Source organism: Heterodontus francisci, chromosome 31 (genome assembly GCF_036365525.1).
Source record: "Heterodontus francisci isolate sHetFra1 chromosome 31, sHetFra1.hap1, whole genome shotgun sequence".
Classification (NCBI taxonomy): Eukaryota; Metazoa; Chordata; class Chondrichthyes; order Heterodontiformes; family Heterodontidae; genus Heterodontus; species Heterodontus francisci.
Window position 1 is genome coordinate 25162335 of NC_090401.1, and position 26424 is coordinate 25188758.

The 26424-nt window shown below is 42.8% G+C and overlaps 3 protein-coding genes across 7 annotated transcripts in view; 1 reads left to right on the forward strand and 2 right to left on the reverse strand.

The window, feature by feature from the left end:
- Window positions 1-26424, forward strand: part of dnali1 (dynein, axonemal, light intermediate chain 1) — a 136542-nt gene that overhangs the window by 78652 nt on the left and 31466 nt on the right. The window lies entirely within an intron of this gene.
- On the reverse strand, window positions 1820-15658 carry meaf6 (MYST/Esa1-associated factor 6). The gene is made up of 7 exons (XM_068011186.1): window positions 15489-15658; window positions 9305-9420; window positions 7839-7926; window positions 7033-7078; window positions 5950-6145; window positions 3483-3516; window positions 1820-2681 (listed from the first exon to the last, which is right to left on the reverse strand). The coding sequence occupies exons 1-7, from the start codon at window positions 15576-15578 to the stop codon at window positions 2673-2675; spliced, it is 579 nt and encodes a 192-aa protein (XP_067867287.1). The 5' UTR covers window positions 15579-15658; the 3' UTR covers window positions 1820-2672.
- Window positions 18028-25723, reverse strand: snip1 (Smad nuclear interacting protein). 4 transcript variants are annotated; one of them, XR_010968863.1, is made up of 4 exons: window positions 25431-25723; window positions 23938-24545; window positions 20437-20764; window positions 18028-18848 (listed from the first exon to the last, which is right to left on the reverse strand). XR_010968863.1 is itself a non-coding variant. In XM_068011180.1 (3 exons), the coding sequence occupies exons 1-3, from the start codon at window positions 25653-25655 to the stop codon at window positions 20506-20508; spliced, it is 1092 nt and encodes a 363-aa protein (XP_067867281.1). In that variant the 5' UTR covers window positions 25656-25723; the 3' UTR covers window positions 18028-20505. The 4 variants fall into 4 exon arrangements, 1 of the variants encoding a protein (XP_067867281.1); XR_010968861.1 differs by having other exon boundaries at window positions 18028-19845; XR_010968862.1 differs by having other exon boundaries at window positions 19762-20764.

A 26424-nucleotide genomic window follows, 5' to 3' on the forward strand; every position in this document is an offset into this window, starting at 1 on the left:
CACATCAATAGATTACATAGGCATTTTTTGAAAAGTGAAAAAACATAGTCAATGCATATAAAAAATGCTCACGGAAATTACTTGAGACTCTGGCATTACATTATACAGTAATAGCATACAGTCCTGTTCAATTTCTCTCTGGAAGGCTGCTGCTTGTTGCATAATGGAGAAAATTATAAAGAATCTGGATTATGTAGCATCTTTCGTGACCTCAGCATGTCTCAAAGTGTTTCAAGGCTGATTAAGTACTTTTGAAGTGCAATCACTGTTGTGTTATTATGAATGTGACAATAGAAATTCACCATTCCCATTTAGCTTGGGCAGCTCCCTGTATCGGGCAAATGGCACTAACCACCATTTGCCATTACCATAGGTGTCAACTACAATGACGCCACTTATAAGGTACTCAGTACACTGACTATTTTGGCCAATTCAAATACCCTGCACCTGCCAATTTAAAATGCTCTGCTTATTTCAGCCAAACTTGGGTCTTAAAGCGGTTTCAATTGGTTGTTCGCTCATTAAAGTGATGACTTTTGCATTGAGATTCTGAACACAACTGAGATTTCTGGTTTTCAACAACCTTTTTGGTTTTACTGTCTACCATGTATAGCGGGCAAACTGTCTCAATACCAACTATCTGCTATAAGCTATGGGCACTATTGCAACATATACAGATGCTGATTCTAAGTAAAATAGTGCATTACTGTATAATACATTGAATCATAACTCATTTAAAACCCATTATGACTGCACTTTCAATTCAAATCATGCAGTTCTGAGCCTGCCTGTTTCCACTAATGGCAATAAAACACTGCAGAAAAATAAAAAAATAAACTTCCTTTACCATCCATCTGCAGAGTGTCTTTCACATCCAAAGTTGAATCAACACTGGTAAAGCATTTGACTTTTCCTCCTGCAGATTAGTTCTTGTAAAGCATTCCAATCCTGTGATGCTTTAACTAGCAGAGCTATATCATTTGTGAATACAGCTCAGTGTATTACACAATATGTACTGGACAATTAGTTGCTTTAAAATAGCTACACAAAACCTTTGATTCTTGAAGAAAATCACTGCACCACGCACCCTCACCTGGCACAGACAGGCAGCAAGGCAACATTAGTGCCTATTAGTGATGGTGACGTCAAACAGAAAACAATTCTATGCTCTACATATTAACATTTAACAAACTTGATTTTACAGCATTCTCAAAGCACATCAGTCAACAACTTACTCCAGATACAATCACGATTTATGCAGGCAAAGACAGCAGATAACTTGCATATAGCAAGGTCCCACAAACAGCAAATGAGATGAACGACCACTTAACCTATTTTGGTAGCATTGATTGAAGGGTGAATGTTGGTCAGGAAACTGGTAGAACTCCCTTGCTCTTGGGATAGTGCGATGGAATATTATATGGCCACCAGAGCAGCCAGAAAGGATCTTGGCTTAATGTAGCATCTAAAAGGCTGCACCTTCTACAATGCAGAACTCCTGCAGTACTGCACTAAAGCATCACTTAGATTCTGTACTCAAGTCTTGAAGTGGGGCTGGAATGCATAACCTTCAAACTCAAGAGGCGAGGGTGCTGCCATTGTGTCAAAGCCGACACAAGGCTGTGAAATACGTTGAGCTTTTGGACTATGTAAAGTAGTGAAGCTCCAGTTGTTTTTTGATAATATAGTTCATATTGGTCAGCAAGATGTCAAATATGCCTCACATTAGATAATACTGGTGTTTTTGCTTAAAAGCAGATCTGTTCAATAACACTACATTACAGTTAATATTTAATTTTTTAATACAAAATGGTCACAAATCCATTTTTCCTCTTAAAAAAAATAATAAAGCCATTTGTCCAAAGAACAAAAAAGTCATAATTGTACAAATTAAAAGGTAATATTTATACTTACAATATTCAAAGCACAACAAAATATAATGGGTTCAAAAAATAAAACCATGTGTTGCTGTTAAATCTAACTCCATTGAGTCCATTTAGAAATATCTGGAGATTATGTCCTTCTGTGCTTTTCTCACATTCTTTCTCAGAGCTGCACAAGGCTTTCACACCAAAAGGAGAGCATTATGCCTGCAGACAAAATCCATCACGACACAATCCAGTACAGAAGAAAACACTTTAAATGAAGCTTAGGACAAGGAAAAATAAACTTCCATTCATACTCGATAAGTGAAATAGTGATGGCATCACTAGCATTTAGGAACTTCCAACAAGACATTTAAAATCGAATTTTACCAAATGAAAAACACTTCACGTTTTATGGAGAATATAATCTTACGGAATGCCACTGGTAACATCAAATGGTCAAACTGAGTCACAACAGACTTAAAAGCGACCAATTAATTCCTACCCCACCCCCCCAAAAACAATGGTTTAAATTGACTATAAAACCCAGTGCGTGCTGTAATTGTACAAATAACAAATGATTGGACTGTAACCAGTCAGCGACATTCAGTTGAACACAGGTCAGATGCAGCATGTAAAGATGCAAGGTGGCCTCAACACCAGGATGAGGCACAGCTGCTTTACTGTGGTATTGAGTTCTATAAAAAAAAATCTCTGTGAACGTCTGGAGCAAACTGGTTTTAATGCTGCTGTATGTCCATGTTCTTCAAACCCGGATCTTGACATCCACAACTGGCACAAAGTTCTTTAGTAATCCTGTGTAAGTAAGAAAAAAGTAACATTACATCAAGAATCAAAGAAGTACCCCATATATTTATGCAACAAGGCACTTTTGTCCAGACCAGATAAAATGAACTAGGAATTAAGGGTTCAACAACTTTATATTGAAGCACTGCTGAAAGTTGAAGATTCTATTTGAGTGTAAAATGGCCAATAGTTTGTTTATACTACTAAACTGAAGATTAATTCCATAATTTTACATCCAATTTTATCAATTCTGAATTATATTCGTTCTATGTTGACCCCATTTACATTATAATGTTAAAGCAAGAAAATCTCACCTGTGTATATGCTATTTTCAGTTCACACACAATATAAGTCTGGATGTAAAATTTATTACATTAACATATTTTAACAATGACACATGGAGTACAGTAGGCACTACTCTGTGCAATGCAGTTTATACAAAAGGACAGTATATTGAGATTCAGCATTGCTTAAAATAATTATTCTTTCCTTCCAGAGAGAAGCTTTCAACTCATCAACTCCACAGAACACAGATCTCTCTCTGCTGGTCACAGAGACCTGTTGCAAAGGAGTTTTCTACATAAGATACATTTTTTTTGTGTTTAACATGACAGAATGACAGGTCTCCCCGTTGCAGCAGTGTTTGGGGTTAGCTCTGCCAGTGTTAAATTACAACTGTCATATACAAGTATCATGCTTCAACATCTACACCAGGTAGTTCTATTTGAAGTCAGCTTCACTATCTCAACTGTTACTCCACAACATTGCAAAAAGTACAGCAAGAAAAAAATTACAATAAGTTACACTCACAGTTCTTGGCTTTTTATTCAGCTTGATATCAATCCTGTAGTTAAAACAGAAGAATTCGACCTTAGAAACCAGCTATAGCTCCTTTAAAATCACAACACTTACCATCTATTAATATGGAACAACACCACCAAAAGCAGCAACAAATCACTTCAGATACAGGGCAGTTTATTTTTCTGCCTTCACTAAGTAAATAAAGATTAAGCAGTTGACGCTCTACAACTGGTTGCTTTATTTTTCTACCTAACAGCACTGTGGGAGTGCCTACACCATGTGGACTGCAGTGGTTCAAGAAGGCAGCACACCGCAATCTTCTTGAGGGAAATTAGGGAAGGGCACTAAACTTGCTAATGATGTCCACATCCTATGAACGAATAAAAACTCCCCAATGCTCAAATTACCAAAACTAAAAAGAACCTTGTACAAACTGATGCAGGAAACTTTTCATTGTGGCTGCTTTCCAAATTGAATTCATGTGCCCCAACACGGAGAGGAGAATTTGATGCTCCCTAGGTCAATCACCAAGATTAAGTACTCATTTGGGGTCCAGAAGGTGTTGTTCACCTGTTTATATCTTGTGTAACAGACAAGACTGAACCTTAGGGAGCAGGGAAAGGTACAGGGTGTGAAGGGAAAGGGAGGGAAGTCAATGACAACTGGTCGTTGCTATAGGAAGAGAATCACACCTATAGATTCTTTAATGGCCATTTTACAGCCTTTGAGTTAATTTGGTGCCAAGTTATGGGTTGTGAACAGGTATCCATCAACCTCATTTCATTTGCTACTGATGGAGAAAGCAAATTTCCATTCGCTTGGTCTGGGCTGGAATTGCTTCAAGAGGTGAACAGTGTGTAAACCCATGAAGCTGGAAAGATTTTCCTGTAGTACTTCAAATAGCAACTTGCTAAGCTACCCCATCTCTATCTCTTGCAACTCCACTGTCTTACAGACGTCATGTCAGTGTATCATTGATTCCCATCCTTCTCATTAACAGGTACACTAAAAATAGTGGCAGCTGATGCCAACTGTGAATGCATGACAATGAAATATAATTTTGTGCTCATTCACTTGTTCTGATGTAAGCTACACTAATTATAAACTTCCTGTATTTTAGTTTCAAATACAAAAAGATTAAGTGCCAAAAAATGTGACATTAGAAACCAAATTCTTCAGCATCCATTCCGCATCTATGGTTCTTTGCCTCTTTGCACAGTGAACATTAACTTTGAGTACTGAACTGTGTTGAGCTTTGATAACAAAGATGGAAAGAGACCCTAGGTTTATAGTCAAAAACCTGTGGAGAATTATCAATACCCAAAATCCTGTTTGCCTTGTAAATTGTAGTAATGTAGTTATCTGTTTGCCATTTGAAAGTACTTTTACTTAACTTACTGAGGGTCTCTTGTGGCAGAAATTCAGAATTGCAGAATTATTATAAATGGATGCATCGATGCTGTACTTGTATTACATTACTGGTGTGAGACTGAACGGTTGTGAGGTGTTAAGGGCAGCCAACAAGACTGAAGTGATACCGTGGGCTACACTTGCCAGCAGAGATCTTTATGCTCATAGGCATACACAGAGCTTTGCTGCCTGAAAACTATTTATTAGGAGATTCAATACAAAATATATGAAGTGTTGTACTGTGACTGCATCCTTCTGTCGAGAACATATCCCAAACAGGAACTGAATTTGGTGTTCAATAATCAATGCAGATTTTTAATTACATGCCACCCTAACATGCATAAGCAAATATTTAAACTTAAAACAGCTACTGGCAAAAGATACTAAGTATTTTCAGAAAGGTCTACAGTCTACACATCACAGTACAGGGAAATACTGGAAAAGACACAGCACATAGACTGACAGAAAGCAAACTTACTCAAAGTCATAATCAAACATGCCAGATGGGCTGGATGGCAGCATAAAAGAGGAAAGAAAGCAACACAAGTTAACAAACCAGTTTTCGAAACCAGAGTCTCAAACTTTTTGGAACACCATATTTTTAAACAAAAAGGTAAGAGACCACTGGCACTTTGATAAACTTAATGGAGAAATAAATATATTCAAGAATAGTTATTTTCACTTAATAGTAACAAGTTCTTGAAAATAATGAATATTTTTCACAAGAAGAGTTATCACATAGAACAATAAAGCTGTTTATTGACTCTAACCATTTTAATTCGAAAGCAACAGAACAGTGAGTAGTATGCGGTAGAGATATATACAGGGAGTAGTGCCCCATAAACATATACTGAAAAAAATAATGTTCTTTGTATCATAAAGTACTGCCACATTTAACTTACAAAGTTCACTATTACTGACAGGTTGCTATTGTTTTCATGGTTTAAAAAAAGTGTTACCAGTATAAATCCCACACATGGCTTTGTGACGGACAAAATCAGGCAAGATTCCTCCACCTTAGCCCACACAACTCGGAATCTCGTGATCAGCTTCCGCACAAAATTACCTGTGTCGGTTTTTGTTTTTCCTTTTCTTGTGACTCCCGTGGTGACTGCTGGACGATGTGGAGGAGGCTGCTTTCTGCGGTTTCACTCCCTGAAGGTGTGGCCCATCTAGTTCCTCGGTGTCCTCTTGGTTTGGCTCGTTCTCCTGATTCTGGAAATCTGGCGAATTGTCACTTTCTGTCCCACTACCTGGTTCACCTAACAAATTTCACACACAAGATGCAGCAGGTTTGAAAAGGTTTGCTTATCTCAGCACAGTTCTTCAAATCACCCCAGCACAAAGTAAGAGAAGCACAATGAACAACCTGCACATACAGCATTAGTCTTCAATTGTCCAAGTTAAAAATTACTGCTGCAATGCTTCAGTGTTTAAAGTATACATACACAATATATGGGGACCGGGTAGCTCAGTTGGCTAGATAGCTAGTGTGTGGTTTACATCAACAGCGCAGGTTCAATTCCCATTCCAGTCTGAGGAAGGCAACGGGAAGCCACCTCATACACCCTCTTCCCTAGTCACGCTCATCTCTCCTGGAGGAGAAAAAGAGCATAGGACCTGCCCTTGGGTAGACCACCATGACAGCATGGCACACAATTTACATCTACAACATTTTACAGCTAAATAATCTCTATACTATAATCCTTTTGTGAAGCATGACAGCTATACTGTACTATTGGCTTTATAACTTTGTACTGTTTTCAATATTATTTTTACACTCTTGCTGTTCACAGTTTGAGCGCATGAATTTTAATTTCATTGACACAGGGACGAAAATAGCAGATGAGACAAGAAAAAAGAACATTCAGGTTAAAATCAATTACAAGAGATCTGAGGGTATCTAGAGATGTGTTTAAATTGGTGCATGACATGGCATTCAGCAAAAAGTTAATCTAAACACCTCTGCTCTTCCCCCCACCCATTCCCCACCCCTGCCCCACACTGCCACCCCGTTAAAACAAACATTTCAGGGGAAAACGCCCAAGTAGAATGCCTAACTGCAGATTACTCGCCCACTCGGGACACTTTCTAGTGGAAAAGAATACATTAAACACAATAGAAAGTGGTATTTATTTCTAAGACTTACGTTTTTCCACCAGTTGGTCCTGGACACCAGTCAACGCACTCACTGCCTACAAGAGAATTGGAATCACTGTTATAGGAACATAGGACATAGGAGCAGGATTAGGCCATTCGGCCCTTCGAGCCTGCTCCGCCATTCGATAAGATCATGGCTGATCTGATTGTGGTCTCAACTCCACTTTCCTGTCTGTCCCCCATAACCCTTGACTTCCTTGTCTATCAAAAATCCATGTAACTCAGCCTTGAATAAATTCAACGACTCAGCCTCCACTGCGTTCTGGGGAAGAGAAATCCACAGACTAACGACCCTTAGAGAAAAAAATATTCTCCTCATCTCCATCTTGAAAGGGAGACTTCTTAATCTAAAACTGTGTCCCCGAGTTCTAGTCTCCCCCACAAGAGGAAACATCCTCCTGGTATCCACTCTATCAAGTCCCCTCAGGCTCTTATATGTTTCAATAAGATCACCTCTCATTCTTCTAAACTCCAATGGGTATAGGCCCAACCTATTCAATCTTTCTTCACAAGATAAGCCCTTCAGCCCCAGGATTAGTCGAGTGAGCCTTCTTGGAACTGCTTCTAACATAATTATATCCTTTTTCAAATAAGGAGACCAAAACTGTACATAGTACCCCAGCTGTGGCTTCACCAATGTCCTATACAGCTGCAGTAAAACTTCCCTACTTTTATACTCGATTCCCCTTGCAATAAATGCCAACACTCCATTGTGTTAAACACACACTTAAATAAACTGTGCATGCAAGTTGTAAATATTCCATAATCACATACAAGGAAGGTTATTTTACTCACTGCTACTGAAGTAACAGAGGACTTGCTAAAGAGACGTTCTGCTTCTTTAAACTTCCTGTTCCTTCGATCATTCTTACTGTTGGTGTTTCTGAAACATAATACAGCTATTAATAGGTGGAGTACCCTTGGTATTTAACACAACAGTTGAAATATACAACTCCCTTTGCACTGATGGCCCGATCGTAGCTTCCCTAACCAGGATAGGTGCTAAGTACAGCCCAGGTGCTTCCCAACAGGGAGGGAAAGAAAAATCCAAGCGTAAGTCACCCTCCCTCATCTGAGTGACTAGTCACACGGAAGCACTGGCGGGTCTTCAGGAATAATTGTCCACTTTACTCCAGTATAGACTGCATAGGATGAAGTGAGCCAGAGAGAGAGGAGGGGAGATAGTTTACGCCTTTTGCAAACATTTTTACTTCCCAACTCTTGCACCTTTAAATTCAAAGAACCATAAAGCCAATTCAAAATACTTTCTGCAATAGGCAAACATGTTGTACTGATACACCTAACAGTTTCTTGTAAAATGTCCGACATTCAAAACATACTACGAACATTAGTTATTATTCCCAAAAATATAAATTGGCTTTCACGCACCACTTCCCCCCAACTCCTCCAATCAATAAGACAGCAACTTTTGGTTGCCTAACTGCACTGCACTGGCACGGCCCTGAGAACAAACTACCTTAGTTTCTCACAGGAAAGCCATTTCACTCTGCAGCAATCTTCGCCCTTCTTGCAAAGGCGCTGATTACTGTTTGGGTACAATTCCACAGGGCCCGTGATCCTCTGGTACCTTCAAATGTCCATTCTTTGCTTGCCAGCTTAGGCAGTCATTGTCAGCAAATTTTTCAACTGTGAGGGGTATGAGTCGAGCCCAATCCTGTCCTCACCCAACACCCACATACATACACGTTCCAGCAACAGTCACTGCATGGAGATCAGGAACTGACGCCCTGGTTTATGATTTCCAGTCCTTCATTCAGAGATGATGAGACCAACTGCAGTTGTTCAAGTACTGACCCAGCTTGGGGTGGACTAATGCGGCAGAGATCAGAGATCAAGCCAGAGCCCTTCATGGCTCACATATATTAGGGAGTGTTTTTATTACTGAGTTATTGGAAAGGAGAACTCATTGCAACTTTTTGCACATACAAAACTGTCTGCAGATTCTAGACTCCTTAATAAAGTGCAGTGTGCAACACCTGGTCTATGTAAGTAATGCAAGAAATTCTTTAAAATAGAACATAAATTTGTCACATTTTGTTTGAAAAAAGTACAATATAATCATTCTAGATGTCCAACTTTCTATTCACAATGCTTGAAGTAACAGACTTAATCATAAAAAATGGTACAATATCCCATGAATTTATGCAGCATTTTCAGAATCAGACTTGAAGATTTGCCAATGTTTTGAGAGGGAGTCAGTTCGAAAGCTCCAAGTACAAGGGCTCTGTTGTTACACATACTTCTGATTGGTTAAGTAGCGATCCCATCCACGAATAATATTCCCGTACATCTGGGTATCTTCCAAATAACTGCCTTCAAAAGCATAGATCTGCCGTTCCAAGTTTGCCAAAGTCTCCTGTAAAAACAGTAAGTTATGAAAATATTTGTAAAACTGTCGCAGAAGAAAAATGATCTGCTGTGTAGAGAAGATGTGTTTCGACCATTTATTGTTTAATCATGGAAAATGAGGTGACAAAAATGAGGAGCTAACCAGAGGGGACAAGTGTGCCTGCAAATCCTAAAACTCATGGAAGAGATGATGCTGGCCATTACTGGGATGCGCAGTGCTGAAGTCGTGGCCATAGGCAGAGCAGAAACCTCATACCTAATCCTCCTCACATCCTGCTTACCTATCAACCCACAATCGCTTCTGATGTTACCCATGAGAAGTTTTCCTTTCAGATATCCAAGAGGTGCAACCAAACCAGGAAATGGAGGAACCGCAAAAAGAGGCTTACGATGAACACACAGCACCATTAGAACAGGAATAGGCCATTCAGCCCCTCAAGCCTGTCCCGCCATTCAATGAGATCATGGCTGATCTGCGGCCTAACTGCATATACCTGCCTTTACCCATATCCCTTAATATCTTGGCTTAACAAAAATCTACCTATCTCAGATTTAAAATTAACAACTGTTCTAGCTTCAACTGCTGTTTGTGGGAGAGAATTCCAAACCTCTACCACCCTTTGCGTGAAGAAGTGCTTCCTAACATCTCTCCTGAACGGTTTTTAGACTATGCCCCCTAGCTTTAGAATCTCCAACCAGTGGAAATAGTTTATCTTTATCTAGCCTGTCTTTTCCTGTTAATATCTTGAAGACTTCGATCAGATCACCCCTTAACCTTCTAAATTCTAGCGAAAGCAGGCTTAATTTGTGTAATCTCTCCTCGTAACTTAACCCCTGTAGTCCAGGTATCATTCTTGTAAACATACGTTGCACTCCCTCCAAGGCCAATATATCCTTCCTAAGGTGTGGTGCCCAGAACTGCTCACAGTACTCCAAGTGGGGTCTAACCAGTGTTTTGTACAGTTGCAGCATAACCTCTGTCTTTATACTCCAATCCTCTAGATATAAAGGCTAGCATTCCATTAGCCTTTTTGATTATTTTCTGCACTTGCTCGTGGCATTTTAAAGATCTATGCACCTGAACCCTCAAGTCTCTTTGGACATCCACTGTACTTAATCTCTTCCCATTTAGAAAGTACCCCGCTCTATCCTTTTTTGGTCCAAAATGGATAATCTCACACTTGCCCGCATTGAAATCCATCTGCCACAGTTTTGCCCATTCACCTAGTCTGTCAATATCTTTGCAATTTTATACTATCATCTAGACTGTCTACACTGCTGCCTAACTTTGTATCATCAGCAGATTTGGATATATGACTTACTATGCCATCATCCGAGTCGTTAGTTAATAATGTGAATAATTGAGGCCCCAACACAGATCCTTGCGGGACACCACTAATCACATCCTGCCAATCGGAGTACTTAGCCATTATCCCCACTCTCTGTCAAAGTTTGATTCATAATGCTTCTGTAGTCCATGTGCGGTAGGTACACCCACAGTGCTGTTAGGGAGTTCCAGGATTTTGACCCAGCAACAGTGAAAGAACGGCGATACAGTTCCAAGTCAGGATGGTGTGTGGCTTGGAGCGGAACTTGCAGGTGGTGCTCCCATGCATTTGCTGCCCTTGTCCTTCCAGTTGGTAGAGGTCATGGGTTTGGATGGTGCTGCCTAAGGAGCCTTGGTGTGTTGCTGCAGTGCTTCTTGCAGATGGTACACACTGCTGCCACTGTGCGTTGGTGGTGGAGGGAGTGAATGTTTGTACATGGGGTGCCAATCAAGCGGGCTGCTTTGTCTTGGATGGTGTTGAGCTTCTTGAGTGTTGTTGGAGCTGCACCCATCCAGGCAGGTGGAGAGTATTCCATCACACTCCTGACTTGTGAAGTTAGGGCCTCGGCAGCTGATGGCACAGACATCAACGAACTTGGGAATGCTCAAGAGGCCAGAATTGGCAGAGCACAGAGATTTAGGGTGTGGCGGTTGTAGGGCTGAAGGAGATTTCAGGCCTTGTAAAGGCATGTCCTATTCATAACTTTAAACATGGACTATTTTCAACACAGCATCTTCTGGAACTGAATTTTCCTTTTGCTTTAAATGAACCACAATGGACATTAAAAATGGGCATGGGCAGCAACGACGGCTGAAGGTCAGTTGACCTTCGGCTTGCATATTCAAAAGCTGACTCACTGTTTCGAAAGGACAGAAAGATACCTTCCAGACTAAGAGGAGTCATCGACAGCCATCCTGAAACCATCAGGAGACTTTCCTGAATTGAATCAGTTTCTCCTAAAACACAGATGATGATTAACTGATGTCTTAACCCTCCTCAGAGTGAATCTTACAACAATAAATCAGGATAGGGCTAATCAACCTCAACCCCCTGTGAGAAGTCGCATGGTGGGGCAGCCATGTTGGTCTCCTTTTAAAATACAGACAGCAGGAAAAGCAACAAGCAGACAAGGCAGTACCATTGTGCCTTAAAAGAACTGGAGGCTGTAACATCTTAAGGTCTCCGAGTTGTTCCTTTTCAAGTCCACCAGTACAGAAAAACAACCTCCTATTAATGATATCACAAGCAACTAACTTCATTGCTTGCTGAAGATCCACCTCTTAGAGAGAATCCTGCAACGACTTCGAGATACGACTCCAGCTATCGAATCCAGCTAACTACACTACAGGAGCGAAAACGCCTTCTTCACCAGGCCCGCAACGCGTGCCTTTCCCCAAGGCGAGCCAAATTACGTGACTTAGGAACTATTCCTTTGCTTGTAATTTGTAAAAGTGCACTATCCTTTTAATGGCTTTCTTTCGAGTGTGAGAGAGAGTGTGAGTGAGTGAGGAGAGAGTAAGTGTGAGAGAGAGTAAGTGTGAGAGAAAGAAAGAGAGAGACATAGAATTTGACTTTCAGGTTGAATGCAATAAAAATAATTCCCTTTATTTAAACCCACGAAAAGCGTGATTATTCAAATTGGCCATACACTCAGGGGTTCAGAAACACACATAATCTTCCTTGTCAAAAACAATGATTACGGACAATTATGGGAAAAGAACTGGGGTTTCAGTTCACCCTCAATTCTGCCCGTAACAGAGATAACAAGAGATTGGGAGGGGCGAGACCATGGAGTGATTTGAAAATAAGGATGAGAATTTTAAAATCAAGGTTTTGCTTGGCTGGAAGCCAAGTTCACACACTTGTGGACCCAACCATGATGCAGAGTCTGTTAGCTGTGTCGCAGCTTCCGCTGCAGCACAAGCAGCAGCCACTCAACGCTTAAGCATTGCAATGGAAGCTCAGATTTCTGTTATCCAAGGTCAGCTTACTGCCATGCAAGCACAGACTGGTGCCATCATGGCTGTGGATTACAGTGTGCAAAGGGGCTTGCAGGGCATCACAGCAATCTGTCCTCCGACAGAATACAGGGATTGCTGAGGCACCGTCCTGGGTTCCTCCCACTCCTGCAAGTGCCCTTGCGGTTGCCTATCAACCAGCCAGACTGCTGCCACCCATGCGGAGATGGTGCAGCCCACAGCTGGGCCTTCTAGGTCCACAGCTGCTCAAAATTGCCCTCAAAGGCCTTATATAGCCTTCCACCAGCCTTGCTGCAGCCACAGAGGTAGCACTGCATAACAGCACTAGACCAGGCAAAGGCACATGGCAGACAGGCACTAAGTGAATGCACAAAGATAATTAGTTGACTTTTGTATGCAATATGGCACGATTTAACTTATACATTTGGTTTGGATTGTTTATTTTGCGGCAGCTTTTATTTTGGTGGTCAAACGGCCGTTGTAATTGTCAGTGACAGAGGGAAGGTAAGGCGTGGGACTGTTGGTAAATGAGGAATTGGAGTTGCAGTTTCTGGTATTGTACTTGGGTGAGTTCTTCACAGACAGCCCAGGCAGAAAGGGACGGTCTTAGGTTGCCTCCTTCCTTCTTCTTTCTCCTGTTCCTCAGCTGTTTGCTGTATAGTTGGTGGCAAGGACTGTCTGCTCATGATGGCAATGTTATGAAGGCTGCAGTAGACCACAATGAATCTTGACACCTGCTCTTCCAGAGCAGTTCAGATAGCAGAAGCATTATTTCAACATGCCAATTGTCTGCTCTATCACAGTTCATGCAGCAGCATGGTTTTCATCATATGCACGCTGCACACATGTACACTGGTTGTGCACCAGAGTCATGAGTCATCTGTCAGCAGAGAGTCCTCGTCACCCAGTAGCCACCCTGTGGTTTGCCATTGTGGTTGAAATGCAGCTGCCACAGACTGAAGGCATCATGACTGTTGCCAGGATACTAGACATTGACCTGCATGATTTGCTGCCTATCGTCACATACTAGCTGGACATGGAGGAATTGAATCCCTTTTGGTTCCTACATGGGGCAGAGTTGACAAGCAGCACCTGCAAAGCGATGTGCATGCAGTCAATAGGACCATGCACCATGGGAAAGCCTAAAATCCTAATGAAGCTGTATGCTTGCTCTAGCTACTTGACTCTGGCAAGAGAATGAAATGTAGTTGGCTTTCATTGTAGGGAGCCTCAGTGTCTTCCCTTACGCATCAGTGGACAGCAAACTACAAGATGTTGCAAATATCTCCAGCTCCAGCCTGGAAGAAGTCAGATGCATAAAAGTTCATTGCCACCTTCACAGCCACTGGTAATATCGTCCTTGCCCTGCTCTTAGGTTACAGTTGATTAAAGAATTTGATAGCATAGAGAAAGAACTAATTCCTCTGATGATGGAATAAGTAGATGTTGATGAAGCTCCATACATGCAACTGGTGGTTCAATCAGATATGGTTGGGCGTGCCCATGCTGTGGCCAGGAGACGGTGGGTACGCACTCAAACATTTATAGTGGCTTGTGCAACCACGCTGCTTCGACTTGTTGTTTGCCTAGCAACGACTGAAACCTCTGCTTTCCACTATCTAATGACTACACTAGTCACCAACCTCCTTTTGTGGGCAGGGGTTGAAGCCAGAGGTGGGGGAGAAGAAAGGAGTAAGTAGACAACTGCGGCCCTATATGGGGTCCAGGTAGTACCGAGTTATTACAACAGCCAATGAAAGTTCAGAGTCAAGACAACACTGGTGCAGACTTGGTAATCCAGTGGCTGAGCTAGAAAGCTTCAGCAGGACGTCAGGGCTTTAAGATGGGTTAGTGAGCCAGGATAGCTAATTATGCAACTTGGGCACTGGACTGGGGCAGGGCAGGGGGGTGGGGGGTGGGGGGTGGGGTAGATCTGTCACCAAAGTGGACACCAGAATTCGTCCCACTCTGCTCAAGAAATCCCAGAAAGACAAAGCCCTATTGGGAAAAGTGGCCCTGAATGGACAAACTGGAGGCAGCTCAGCAGCACTCTATGTCAACAAGTTGCACAATTGCTTACAATACAACATCCCATAGTAAGATGGCATAATAATAATGAATTTGGCACAGAAAGTATCAAGATGTGCAATCTTGCTGAGAAGGGGAATGAAAAAACAAATACATGAACACCATTTCTGCAGTCAGTTGGGTCCCCCTCCAATATTACACATGCCCATCAATGTGCCAATGCTAGTGGGAAGCGCTGGTGCCCAGAACATCAGCAGAATACCAGCTCCGTGTTACTGTTGTTGGTCCATGCCGGGCAATGCCCAATAACTGAAGCTTTCTGAAGGTTTGACTGGCTCTGAACTCAGTGAGGGCAGCGAGGCAGCCTTGGATCCACTCTTAAGTCATTGACCAGCATGTGGAGGAGAGGCGGGAAAGCAGCCAATGTAAACACGCCCGCCCTTTAATCTGCCGACAGTGCTGACATCCCCTTTAACTGGTGCCCCGGCCGCGTCTGGGCCTTGTTCCGGGGCGCCTCCCCAGCGCCCGGCCACTGATTATGGGGATCAATTGTTCTTCTGCGGTTCCCTACCGCTCAGGCCCAGCTCTCACCGGCCTTTCCTGTCTTCGCCTCCCCGGGCCCGGGCGCCGCCACTGCACAGCAGAGGGTCCCGCCTCTTTCCAGAAGCTTCCCGCCGACTTCCCTGTTTTATTACGAAAAGTCCGCCATCCTCACCCTCCTCCTCCCGAGACTCACGTACCGCCAGCTCCTGCTTCCTCTTCACCAGTTCAGCCAGCTCCCGGCGAGTGTCCGGAATCTGCGGTGTCTGCGTCTTGTTATGCATCGCCATATTGGAGGTGACGGGCGAGAAGCGCCAGAGTTAAATAATTCTTCAGGCCGCAGCGGGTAAGGTGCGACAGCGAACCTCCAGCCAAGAGGGGCGCTGTGCAGCTGCGCGCCACCCTCAGGCCAGGAGGGTGCATTGCACCAACACAGCGCCACCTAAAGTACAGAGGATGCATTACATACGGGAGGGTACTTTGCACCAACGCACAGCGCCACCCACAGCACAGGAGGGTATTTTACACCAACGCATAGTGCCACCTACGGCACAGGAGGATACATTACACCGACAGTGCCACCTCCAGCATTGTCAATCAGAAGACAGAGAGCGCTACATGGATATATAATTCATAATAGCAACAATTTACATTTATATACCAACTTAAATGTAACTAAACATCCCAAGCAGCTTCACAATTTGAGTCGGACCTAAGCAGTAGAAGCTGAAAAATCACCAAAAAGTAGGTTTGCAACTATTGCAGAGGCTTTTGAAAATAGAAAGAGAGGAATGACCAGAGTTTTGTGGAATAGAGCTTGGGAGACAGGTGACGAGTGCATTGGAAACAGTATGAGTGGCAGTGGGGATGAGGAAGAATGGAGATAGATGATATTTCAGAGATGGAAGTATATGGTCGTGGACTGAATGTGGGAATTGAAGCCAAGCTCGGTCAAGCAGGTTGCATATATCAGATTGGGCATCCAGGGAAGAGGTGAAATTGGACTAGGATCTGAAGTTTCTGCTGGTAGCCAACAAGTTAGCTTTGGCCTTGCCAATGTTGAGCTGCAGAAAGTCTGGTTCCTTTGCAAATTGATGTCAGATAGGCAGTTGGACAGCACAGTGGAAGTCATGGAAACAACAGTGCTGTTGGAGTAATAATGTAGGATGTCATCAACCTGTATGTCCAGCGTTTTAGTTTTAGAGATACAGCACTGAAACAGGCCCTTCGGCCCACCAAGTCTGTGCCGACCATCAACCACCCATTTATACTAATCCTACACTAATCCCATATTCCTACCACATCCCCACCTGTCCCTATATTTCCCTACCACCTACCTATACTAGGGGCAATTTATAATGGCCAATTAACCTATCAACCTGCAAGTCTTTGGCATGTGGGAGGAAACCAGAGCACCCGGCGGAAACCCATGCAGCCACAGGGAGAACTTGCAAACTCCACACAGGCAGTGCCCAGAATTGAACCCAGGTCGCTGGAGCTGTGAGGCTGCGGTGCTAACCACTGCGCCGCCCCTATGCAGCTGACCCCATGCTTCTGTCACTAATGGGTAGCATACAGATGAGGAGTGAAAAAGAAACTAACTTCGAAGGCGACAGTGGGCGCATGGATAATAGCCAATGCATGTGATGTGCAGACTTCCATGCAACAGGTAAGAATGGAACCACATAAGGACAGTACAAGAGGTAATCACAAGAGGGAGGTGCTGGAAGCAGATGCTGTCATTGACCTTATTGAATGCAGCCAGGATGATGTAAAGGGATAATGCATTATTGTTGGTCACAGAATATCTTTGGTGACTTCAACCAAGGTGGTCTGTGTTGTGAAAGGATTCATATGTGATGTAGAGTTTGGGACTGACTGTACTTTCTTTGGGGAGGAAGAGCAGATTCAAGACAGAGTACGTGCTTAAACAAAACCTCTATAATATATCCATGGGTTTGCAATAGACAAATAAGTATGAATCTTAAATCTCCCTAACAAGGTGATGTTATTGACAATTCTACTTTTAGTGGCAATATAAATTTTCCACCAGGTTTCTCAAACAAAAAAGTTAATGGTTATTCATATGCAAGCATTTTGTTTTGTATAACAAAGTTGAAACTGCAATAATTCACACATTTGTAAACATGCTGAAATATTTTGCTGTTTTACACTAGTTAGTGAGGTCTCTTCCCCTGGCTCGAAGAAAAGAAAGATTCAGCCCCCTCCATCATTATCCAGTTATCAGTGTTGGAAAATGCACATCAGGTATGAACATGATGGAGCTTAATAGTGGTTGGATAGCTGGCCAACATTAACTATTTGGTGTTAACGCATGGTCACTGGGACATTTATGGAACTGTTGCAATGATTTGCAAAAGACAAAAAAGAAAACATTTTTTAAAATGAAGGTAGTAGGCAAAGCAATAATTTTCATTGAGGATTTGCAAAGAGCTGACAATCAACAAAAAAATAGCCTCCAAGTGATCTTAGGGTGTGCCTATTTAGGCCACATCTCCATAGAGAGTACTCAAGCAGTACCCATAATGGAACAGGATAGGTTATTCTCAGCTCCATCTTAGCAGCTAAAGCATTACAGCCATATTTCAGCCATAGACTATGATCAATGACACAGGAAATCAGCTGGTAAATTGTTTCTTTTTCAAGTCAGCCTTTTTTGTTTGAGGATGTAAAGTCACATTTGATCATTGGAACAAAGGCACTCAAACACATGAAAAATATTGTTGAAATCTACTTTACTAAAAATGACAGACTGCCAAAAACATAGGAGTGATTGTAACAAAGTCAACATTACAATCTACAAGAACACCAGTTTTCCTTATACAACAAAATATCATTTTGAGCAGTATTTTAAAACAGGTTTTCATTTAATAACAAAATGCGTCAAAAGGTAGGCTTGTGTCACTGTTCATTATCGCTCTCCTGTTGCTTAGCAACAATCTGGCTTCACTTCTTTGCTGGATGACTACTTTAGGGAAGGGGTAAACTTGAGCCCTTTGGTATGAAAATCTATGAACATTTTAGCAGATACATTTGTTCACAAAGAAAACAATTTTGTAAATAGAAAAGAAATAGTCAGATATTTTCTTCCTGACTGGAAGTTTTCAAGGCCTATACACATTGTGTGTGCAATTACACTAAAGCTATTTAAAAAAAATCTCTTACCCACCTTCCTGTTTTTAAAAAAAACTCTTCAGATGCCATATTTACCAAGTGCAACTACATTTCCTGCACCTGTCATGCAGGCTGCTCAACACCAAACTCTTTCAAGTCAGGGGAGCTGAATGTTCAAGGAGGAGGTCTGGAACAAAGTCAATGTAGTAAGTCAGCAAGAAGTACAAATCAAGCAGGCTGCCTGACACCAATTCTCCTCCCTGTCCCCTTTAAATTAATGTCTTCATTCCAAGCAGTTATGAAGGCAGTTAGATGCAGCTACATGGCCAGGACATTCAGGCATCTTAACTGGAAGGTCCATCAACGTTATGAAAATTATTTAAAAACAGAAAAGGCTGGAAAACATTCAGCATGACAGGCAGCATCTGTGGAGAGAGAAGCGTAGGGTTAACGTTTCAGGTCCACGACCTTTTACACAGCTGCTAAAAGTTAAAATGAACGTTGTTGGAATATTCATGTCCTACCACTACAAGTCGGAAATACAATGTACAGACATGTTTTTGCAGAATACAACTACTCCAAATATTTCTTGCTTGAAAATCCAACAGTCTCCCAAATATTAAGACATGAGAATCAGATTAGGCCAGCAGTTCAAAATTATCCAAACTCTGATACAGCAAATTGACAATATTCATCTTACTGATAGTTAGTGCAGGGATTTAAACTCATGAACAAGCAATCCCAAACTGAGCTACTGATCAACTTTTCCATCACAATGAGTTGGATTTCCACCAGTAACATCCCAGGAATTTAACTGGCTACATAAAAGGAAGAGAGGGATTACGTTCAGTGGCAAGCGACTGGGAAAGATATAGTTTAAAATTCCCATTTTAGAGTAGATATTGATGAGTTTCCTCCAGCCAGTGTCATTTGGGTGTCATCTTCACTGGCAGGTAGAGCTGCATTTGTGACTATTTCCAAATCAAACCTGACCTATCAATACTCAGAGCCAAACGGACCTATCTATGGGGTTCGTTGTAGAGTGGTTTGTTTCTGTTCCTCTTGCTTCCTGCTGCAAACAGCAACCCAAACGTCAACTCATTGTTAGCTGGGTGAAAAGTAATTGTGTGCAGTGCAATATCAGGAAACTAGAAGATCCCTACCTTCCCCTGTTTAAACAAGAGGTACGAAAAGAAATCAAACTTATAGGCAGAATCGCCTCCTGCGTGGAAAATAGAATCCTATATTTTCATAAAAGGATTCACTTCAAAATATTTTCAATCAAAATGATAAACTCTTAGCCATTTTTACCATTTACTTAATCTACCATGCAAATACCTGAGGGATTCCGAAAGGTCCATTGCATTAACTCATGTACAGAAGAGGTTTTGAATTAGGAAAAACACACAACTTGTCTGCAATCTGCTGCCAGAAAAAGAAAGTAGTTAAAGGCTTCAGCCTAGCAATGCAATATCTCAAATCCTGTAAAAGGGAACAGAATGAAAGGAGCTGAAACAATATGAGCAGTTGTTTTGTGACGTCTCCAGACCAAACAGTCCAGTAGAATAGTTTGTTTATAAAGTTTATTACTCTCTACCTAATAACTTAGAGCCAAAAAAATCAAAATATAACAAAAGCATCACATACTCCTACATCATTGACAATGCTACAGTTTAGTAGCTGCTCTGTTAAATTTACTTGAGCCAACTCCACAGTTTCTGGCTACCGTTTAGCAGGTCTCTTCCTGAGCACCAGACTGGAGGCAAACAAACCAGATTATGAAACACGAAATTCAGTTGCGAAACAGAACCCTAAACATTTGGTCTGAAGGGATTATACTGTTCAGTCTTGTTAGCCAGGCCGCATTTTGTTCGTTGAATTGTCGCACTGGTTTATAATGGAACACCAACAAATTGGGATAGAGTCAACATATGCAGTCAGTTGGCTTGGCCTGGACAGAAAAATATAAAACTGGTCAAGCGTCCACTGGTCCTTCCAATTCTAACTATTTACCTGCACGTTTGTAAGAGAAAGTAAAACTGCAGTGCCAATTTCAAAAGGAACAGTGGGGAGGTTTTTATATTAACTTTCAACTCCCTCATCCTCTTCATGCTGGCCTTCTTTTGCATCCACCTCAGCAGTGTCGGAGAATTCATGCAGAATGACGTACTCCCTGCTGCTGAAGCCAAATTTCAACAGATCCTTTTCTCTGAGTTCATAATATCGCTGCGATTCAATGCGCTGATTGTTAAGATAGGTGCCGTTGGCAGAACCCAGGTCGATGATATATGGTCTCACCCTCCTGCCAGGTGTGCCATCACTCCGTGTGAACTCCACAAGTCTACGGGGAGAAAATGGACAGCAGGTTACGCTGTGCACCATCTGTACTCTTGACTGTTAAAAGGTCTATAATTCTACTCCAGCCTCATTGAGACAGGAAGAATTATACTGAGGTTTTTTCCCAAGGAAGGAAGTTAATAACCTTAATAAAAAAGTTACCTAATGAGAAAGGGTCACAGTTGTGCAGACTGGCACTTCACCCTTCACCACTGAACGGGAGGCCCAAGATTCCCTATAAGCCCTCCCAGGTCCCTCATCCAACAGTATCAATAGGGATGCCCAGACACTAGAGGTGGATGCACTAAACCCCAATATTTCTTAAAACTACTCAGGGAGGAAGAGCACTTGTCCACACAAGGAGGGAGGCAGGGACATGGGGAGGAAAGAAAAAAGAACCTGCAATCAAGTAACCATGGGCTGTTGTGCATCTGCATGCAGCCAAACTTACAGCAGCACTGGCAGAGACAAGAATGCCCTCTTGGCTGGATAAAAACCTTAGAACAGAACAAGATAAAAAATTGCAAATGGGGCAAAAATACTTCTGCAGCAAAGGTGCCTAAAACACCCTCTAAAATTTCTCCCAGCAAAACACAGATGCACAGAATGAGAATGCCACTGAGTTTGTGACTACTAAGAATATGACTATTCACGATGGTTTTTATATAATTCATCTAGGTAAAACCTCTCCCAACACAAAGACTTAAGCAAAGCTGTTCATCAACCTTGCTCACAGGTTGGGGCTAGGGAGGTCCAAGTACGTTAAAAACAAACCCAAAGATCGATGCATGCACACTGACCTACACATTTTAACTATTACCATCTAAGTTTTTCCCTCTTAAATACAGCCAAACAGTAGTAGTAATGTTTAAAAAGGGATCGATACAGAGAAAAAGGCAGCAGACTGCTGAAACAAATACACTGATGTGACTAGAGTGTGGAATGAGACAAAACCATTTGGCCTATCAAACCCAAACCTTCCACGATGTCTGTAAAATATACTTGTTCACAAACTATTTCCCAAATGTATAATGTCCCACGACAATTTTCCATAAATATTGCCATCCCTTCAAAAAATGTATTTGTTAAAGCTGCACTCAAAAATTAGATGCCACATTTCCTTCATTACAGCAGTGACTACACTTTGAAACTACTCCATTGGCTGTAAAATGCTTTGTGATGTCCTGAGGTCATGAAAGGTGCTATAGAAATGCAAGCTCCTTCAGTAACTTCAGAATATCTGTCTGTTCTGGTCAGCTGCTTCCCAGAAAGCTCACCTTCCCTGTCCCAGGAAACACCAAGCCTTTTGGAATTATTTGCTCAGACAGTAAAGTCTCACTATAACCACCAGCTCTGTTCTTAACTGGATGAGCAGTTTTGAAAAAAAAGGAGAAGCAGAGTCAACGTTTCGGGTCAGTGACCCTTCTTCGGAACTGACAAATATTAGAAAAGTCACAGGTTATAAGCAAGTGAGGTGGGGGTGGGGCAAGAGATAACAAAGGAGGTGTAGATTGGACCAGCTTCTGATATGACCTCCTTTTTCCTCAACCGAGGATTTCCCCCTACTGTGGTTGACAGGGCCCTCAACTGTGTCTGGCCCATTCCCCGCAACTCTACCCTCACCCCTTCCCCTCCCTCCCAGAACCGTGACAGGGTTCCCCTTGTCCTCACTTTCCACCCCATCAGCCTCCATATCCAAAGGATCATCCTCCGCCATCTCCAGCGTGATGCCACTACCAGTCGCATCTTCCCCTCCCTTCCCCTCTCAGCATTCCGAAGGGATCGTTCCCTCCACGACACCCTGGTCCACTCCTCCATTACCCCCACCACCTCGTCCCATGGCACCTTCCCCTGCAATCGCAGGAGGTGTAATACCTTCCCATTTACCTCCTCTCTCCTCACTATCCCAGGCCCCAAACACTCCTTTCAGGTGAAGCAGCGATTTACTTGTACTTCTTTCAATGTAGTATACTGTATTCGCTGCTCACAGTGTGGTCTCCTCTACTTTGGGGAGACCAAGCGCAGACTGGGTGACCGCTTTGCGGAACATCTCCGCTCAGTCCGCAAGCAGGACCCTGAGCTTCCGTTGCTTGCCATTTCAACACTCCCCCCTGCTCTCATGCTCACATCTCATCTACCGATTAGGCACACTACAGCCTGCCGGACTGAACATTGAGTTCAATAATTTCAGAGCATGACAGCCCCCCATTTTACTTTCATTTTTAGTTATTTTTTCTTTTACATTCTTTTTTACAATCTTTTTTTTTGCATTTATTTCATTTCATCTTAGTTTGTTCAGTTTGCTGACCCACTGTTTTTCTTCAGGTTTGCACTTGTTGTTCAATATTCAGTGCATTGACACCTAATCTGTACTAATGCTTTGTCTTTCAACACACTATTAACATATTGTTTGCCTTTGCTCCGTGACCTTTTGGTCAGCTATGTGGCCTGGTCCAATCGACACCTCCTTTGTTATCTCTTGCCCCACCCCCACCTCACTTGCTTATAACCTGTGACTTTTCTAATATTTGTCAGTTCCGAAGAAGGCTTACTGACCCGAAACGTTAACTCTGCTTCTCTTTTCACAGATGCTGCCAGACCTGCTGAGTGGTTCCAGCATTTCTTGTTTTTATTTCAGATTTCCAGCATCCGCAGTATTTTGCTTTTATTGAAAAAAAAGGAGGTATTTATTAACTGCCTCTTCTAGGAAGCCTGTACTATGTTAACTACTGTCCAGTGAGGACAAGAGAAATAATTTCTTGTAACAGAGAGAAATGTGGACAGAGAATAAAAGGAGACCACTAGTGCAAAGGCAGAGGAAATACAAAGAAAGAGCCAGGAGATCCAATGGGCTTTGAATCAGGCTGAGTTACACGAGGCCAGTGCAAAGTCCAAGTGGTGCAAGGTTCTCTAACAAAGTGCGTTTCATACTACCTGACTTCAACACATTTATAGAGGTTGGACTGGAAAACAATTGGAGTTACTTTCATGTCCATCCACACTGGAATTCACTTTCTATCGCTTCCAAAATGATGGTACAATGGCACTAGTAGCTATCAATTCATGTCGTCAGTTATAACATTAAAGAATAAAGTTTCTCAAGTTCAGCCCCTTTAATAGTTTTGGGGCATGTAAAAAAAAATACAAGATAGTTATAACTCCTCTCCTAACACCAACCTGTACTGTAACACTGCATGTTGCTTGGAGCAGGAAGGATGGTCAATCGGGATATCCACTACCCTACGCTGCCGACCCAAGAGATAGGCACTCTGACGATGAATGTGCATAACTGGGAGCGGCTCGTCATTCTTGAACGGATAAAGACGCCATCGTTTCCGTGGGATCCGTGACTCTGGCGGTTCATTGTACTTTATCACCACTCCACGAAAGGTGTTTGTATCTTCCACAAGGGCACCAGATAACTCAAAATTTGGCTCTTCTTTCACCTGCGCAGCATTGCCACTATTAGCCTGACTGTCATTTGACTCAGATTCAGGGTGCTCATCACCGAGCATTTGGCATGGATTACGTTTCTGGCGCCTCCTCTCATTGTAATACTCTCTCTCGGCCTGCTGGTCGCTGAGCAGTTGAGCCTCCCTGTCTCGGCCATGCATGCCAGGTTCAGTGTGAGACCCGCCATTCCTTTTGCTGTGGGTTCGCCCCCGGTCTGACCACTCTCGGTCTCGTTCTCGGTCGCTGTTCTTCTTGCGTCGGTGCTCGGTTCTTTGAGAGTGGTCTCGGTGACGTCTTTCAGCGTGGTCCCGTCGCGGATGGTCATGCCGTTCCTGAATACGAGAAAAATCTAACTTTGCTAGCCATAACAATTGAGAGCACTGGTTTTAAAAACCGTGCGCCGCAACCACGGGAGATTATGGTTTCATCAGCAAACCAATTTATTTCTGAAATATATGAACCAGAAAACCACATCAATAATTTTAAATTTAGCCATCGTGATAAACTTCGCAGCTCCAGAACAGAATAAAACTCGCTTCCAGGGTGATAATTTGAGCCACTAGAAAAAATAAAGAGGGAATTTTACAGGACTGAAGGAGGCCATTCAGTCCATCATGCCTGTGTTGGCTCTTTGGAAGTGCTCTACACTTAGGCCCACTGCCCTGCTCTGTGACAACAGTGCTGCAATTGTTTCCTTTTCAACTATTTATCCAATCCCCTTCGGAGCATTACGACTGAATCTGCTTCCGCCACTTTTTCAGGAAGTGCCTTCCAGATCACATCACATTAAGCAAAATAAATTCTCATCTTCCCGATGGTTCTTTTGCCAAATTATCTTAAATCTGTCCCCTCTGGTTATGGACTCTGATGCCACTATTAACAGTTTGTCCTTAATTACTCTTATCAAAACCCTTTATAATCATTCAACTCCCTCCTCAACCGATTCCTGCACCAAATACCCCTTCTATCCAATGTTAAATCCTCACTAATGAAGTGTATTTTCACTCATTTTGTTTTGTATAACATTGGAAACAGATTGATGAGAGTAACTCCCTTTCAGTAACTGTGCCAATGACACACGATTCAGGAGCTGCTGTGGTTCCGGGGGTTTTTGGAACATTTTGCTCCGGATCGGCTCCTCCTGACTCTGAAAGGCCAGCTCGGGGATTTTACACGGTTAATAGTGTTTTTATTATTTACTGGGTAACTCGGCTTACCCGTTTCCACTTGCCGCCAGGCCGGGAATGCTGCTGCTGCTGCTGCTCGGGTGCCGGGCTCCTCCGGGCCGGGGAGCGGCTCTGCCACTGTCCGGGTGGAGACAGGCTGCCTCCGGAGGAGCCGGAACTCGAGTGCCGGTGCTTGGAGGCCGCCCCCTCGCTTTTGATTCTCAGCCTGTCGCGGTCGGGGCTGTGCGAGGCCCTGCGGCGGCCCCGAGCCTCCATGCTGCGGTGGCGATTGACCGACACACCGACTCGGAAAACCGCTGGGGAAAGGGAGGGGGGGGGGAAACACGAGCACTTCCGGGGCAGCAAAGGTGAAAGGTCAGCTCTGGCTCCAACCCCCACCCTTGGCAGCCAAGAATACAGCAAAGTACATCCCCCATTTATTGTATATGATCATTGACTGTATCACTTCTCTTTCAATGTTCCTGCTGCTATAAATGCAAATCTTTCTCTCTCTATCCAAGAGATGACCTGTGTTCTACTCCTAGACCAAGACAGTTCCTAACTGTCTGCCCTCAGGTGTTGGCACTGCCACCTTCGTGACAGAAAGAATTGGGTTGCACCTTAGGATATAAGAATAATGTTGACTATCAAGGTGGAAGAGGGGCATTCTATGAGCCAACGCCTCACAACTTGAGGGGGATGGAGTATAAAAGTAGGAAAGTCTTGCTTCAACTATACAGGGCATTGGTGAGACCACACCTGGAGTACTGCATAGTTTTGGTCTCCTTACTTAAGGAGGGATATACTTACATTGGAGGCAGTTCAGAGAAGGGTCACTCAGCTGATTCTTGGGATGAAGGAGTTGTCTTACGAGGAAAGGTTGGGCCTATAGTCATTGGAGTTTAAGAATGTCAGTTGATCTTACTGAAACATATAAGATTCTGAGGGGGCTTGACAGGGTCGAAAGACAGAGATACGGAGGAATTTCCTCTCTTAGAATGTCATTAATCTTTGGAATTCTCTTCCCCAGAGAGCAGTGGAGGCT

Coding starts and splice junctions, on each gene's coding strand:
- meaf6 (XM_068011186.1), bottom strand. CDS start 15,578: ATGGCGATGCATAACAAGACGCAGACACCGCAGATTCCGGACACTCGC. Junction 7,927..9,304: donor CGCTACTTAACCAATCAGAA/GTATGTGTAACA, acceptor ATTATGTTTCAG/AAACACCAACAGTAAGAATG. Junction 7,079..7,838: donor CCTCTGTTACTTCAGTAGCA/GTGAGTAAAATA, acceptor ATTCTCTTGTAG/GCAGTGAGTGCGTTGACTGG.
- snip1 (XM_068011180.1), bottom strand. CDS start 25,655: ATGGAGGCTCGGGGCCGCCGCAGGGCCTCGCACAGCCCCGACCGCGAC. Junction 24,546..25,430: donor CTGGCGGCAAGTGGAAACGG/GTAAGCCGAGTT, acceptor TCTCGTATTCAG/GAACGGCATGACCATCCGCG. Junction 20,765..23,937: donor CATGCAGTGTTACAGTACAG/GTTGGTGTTAGG, acceptor TTCTCCCCGTAG/ACTTGTGGAGTTCACACGGA.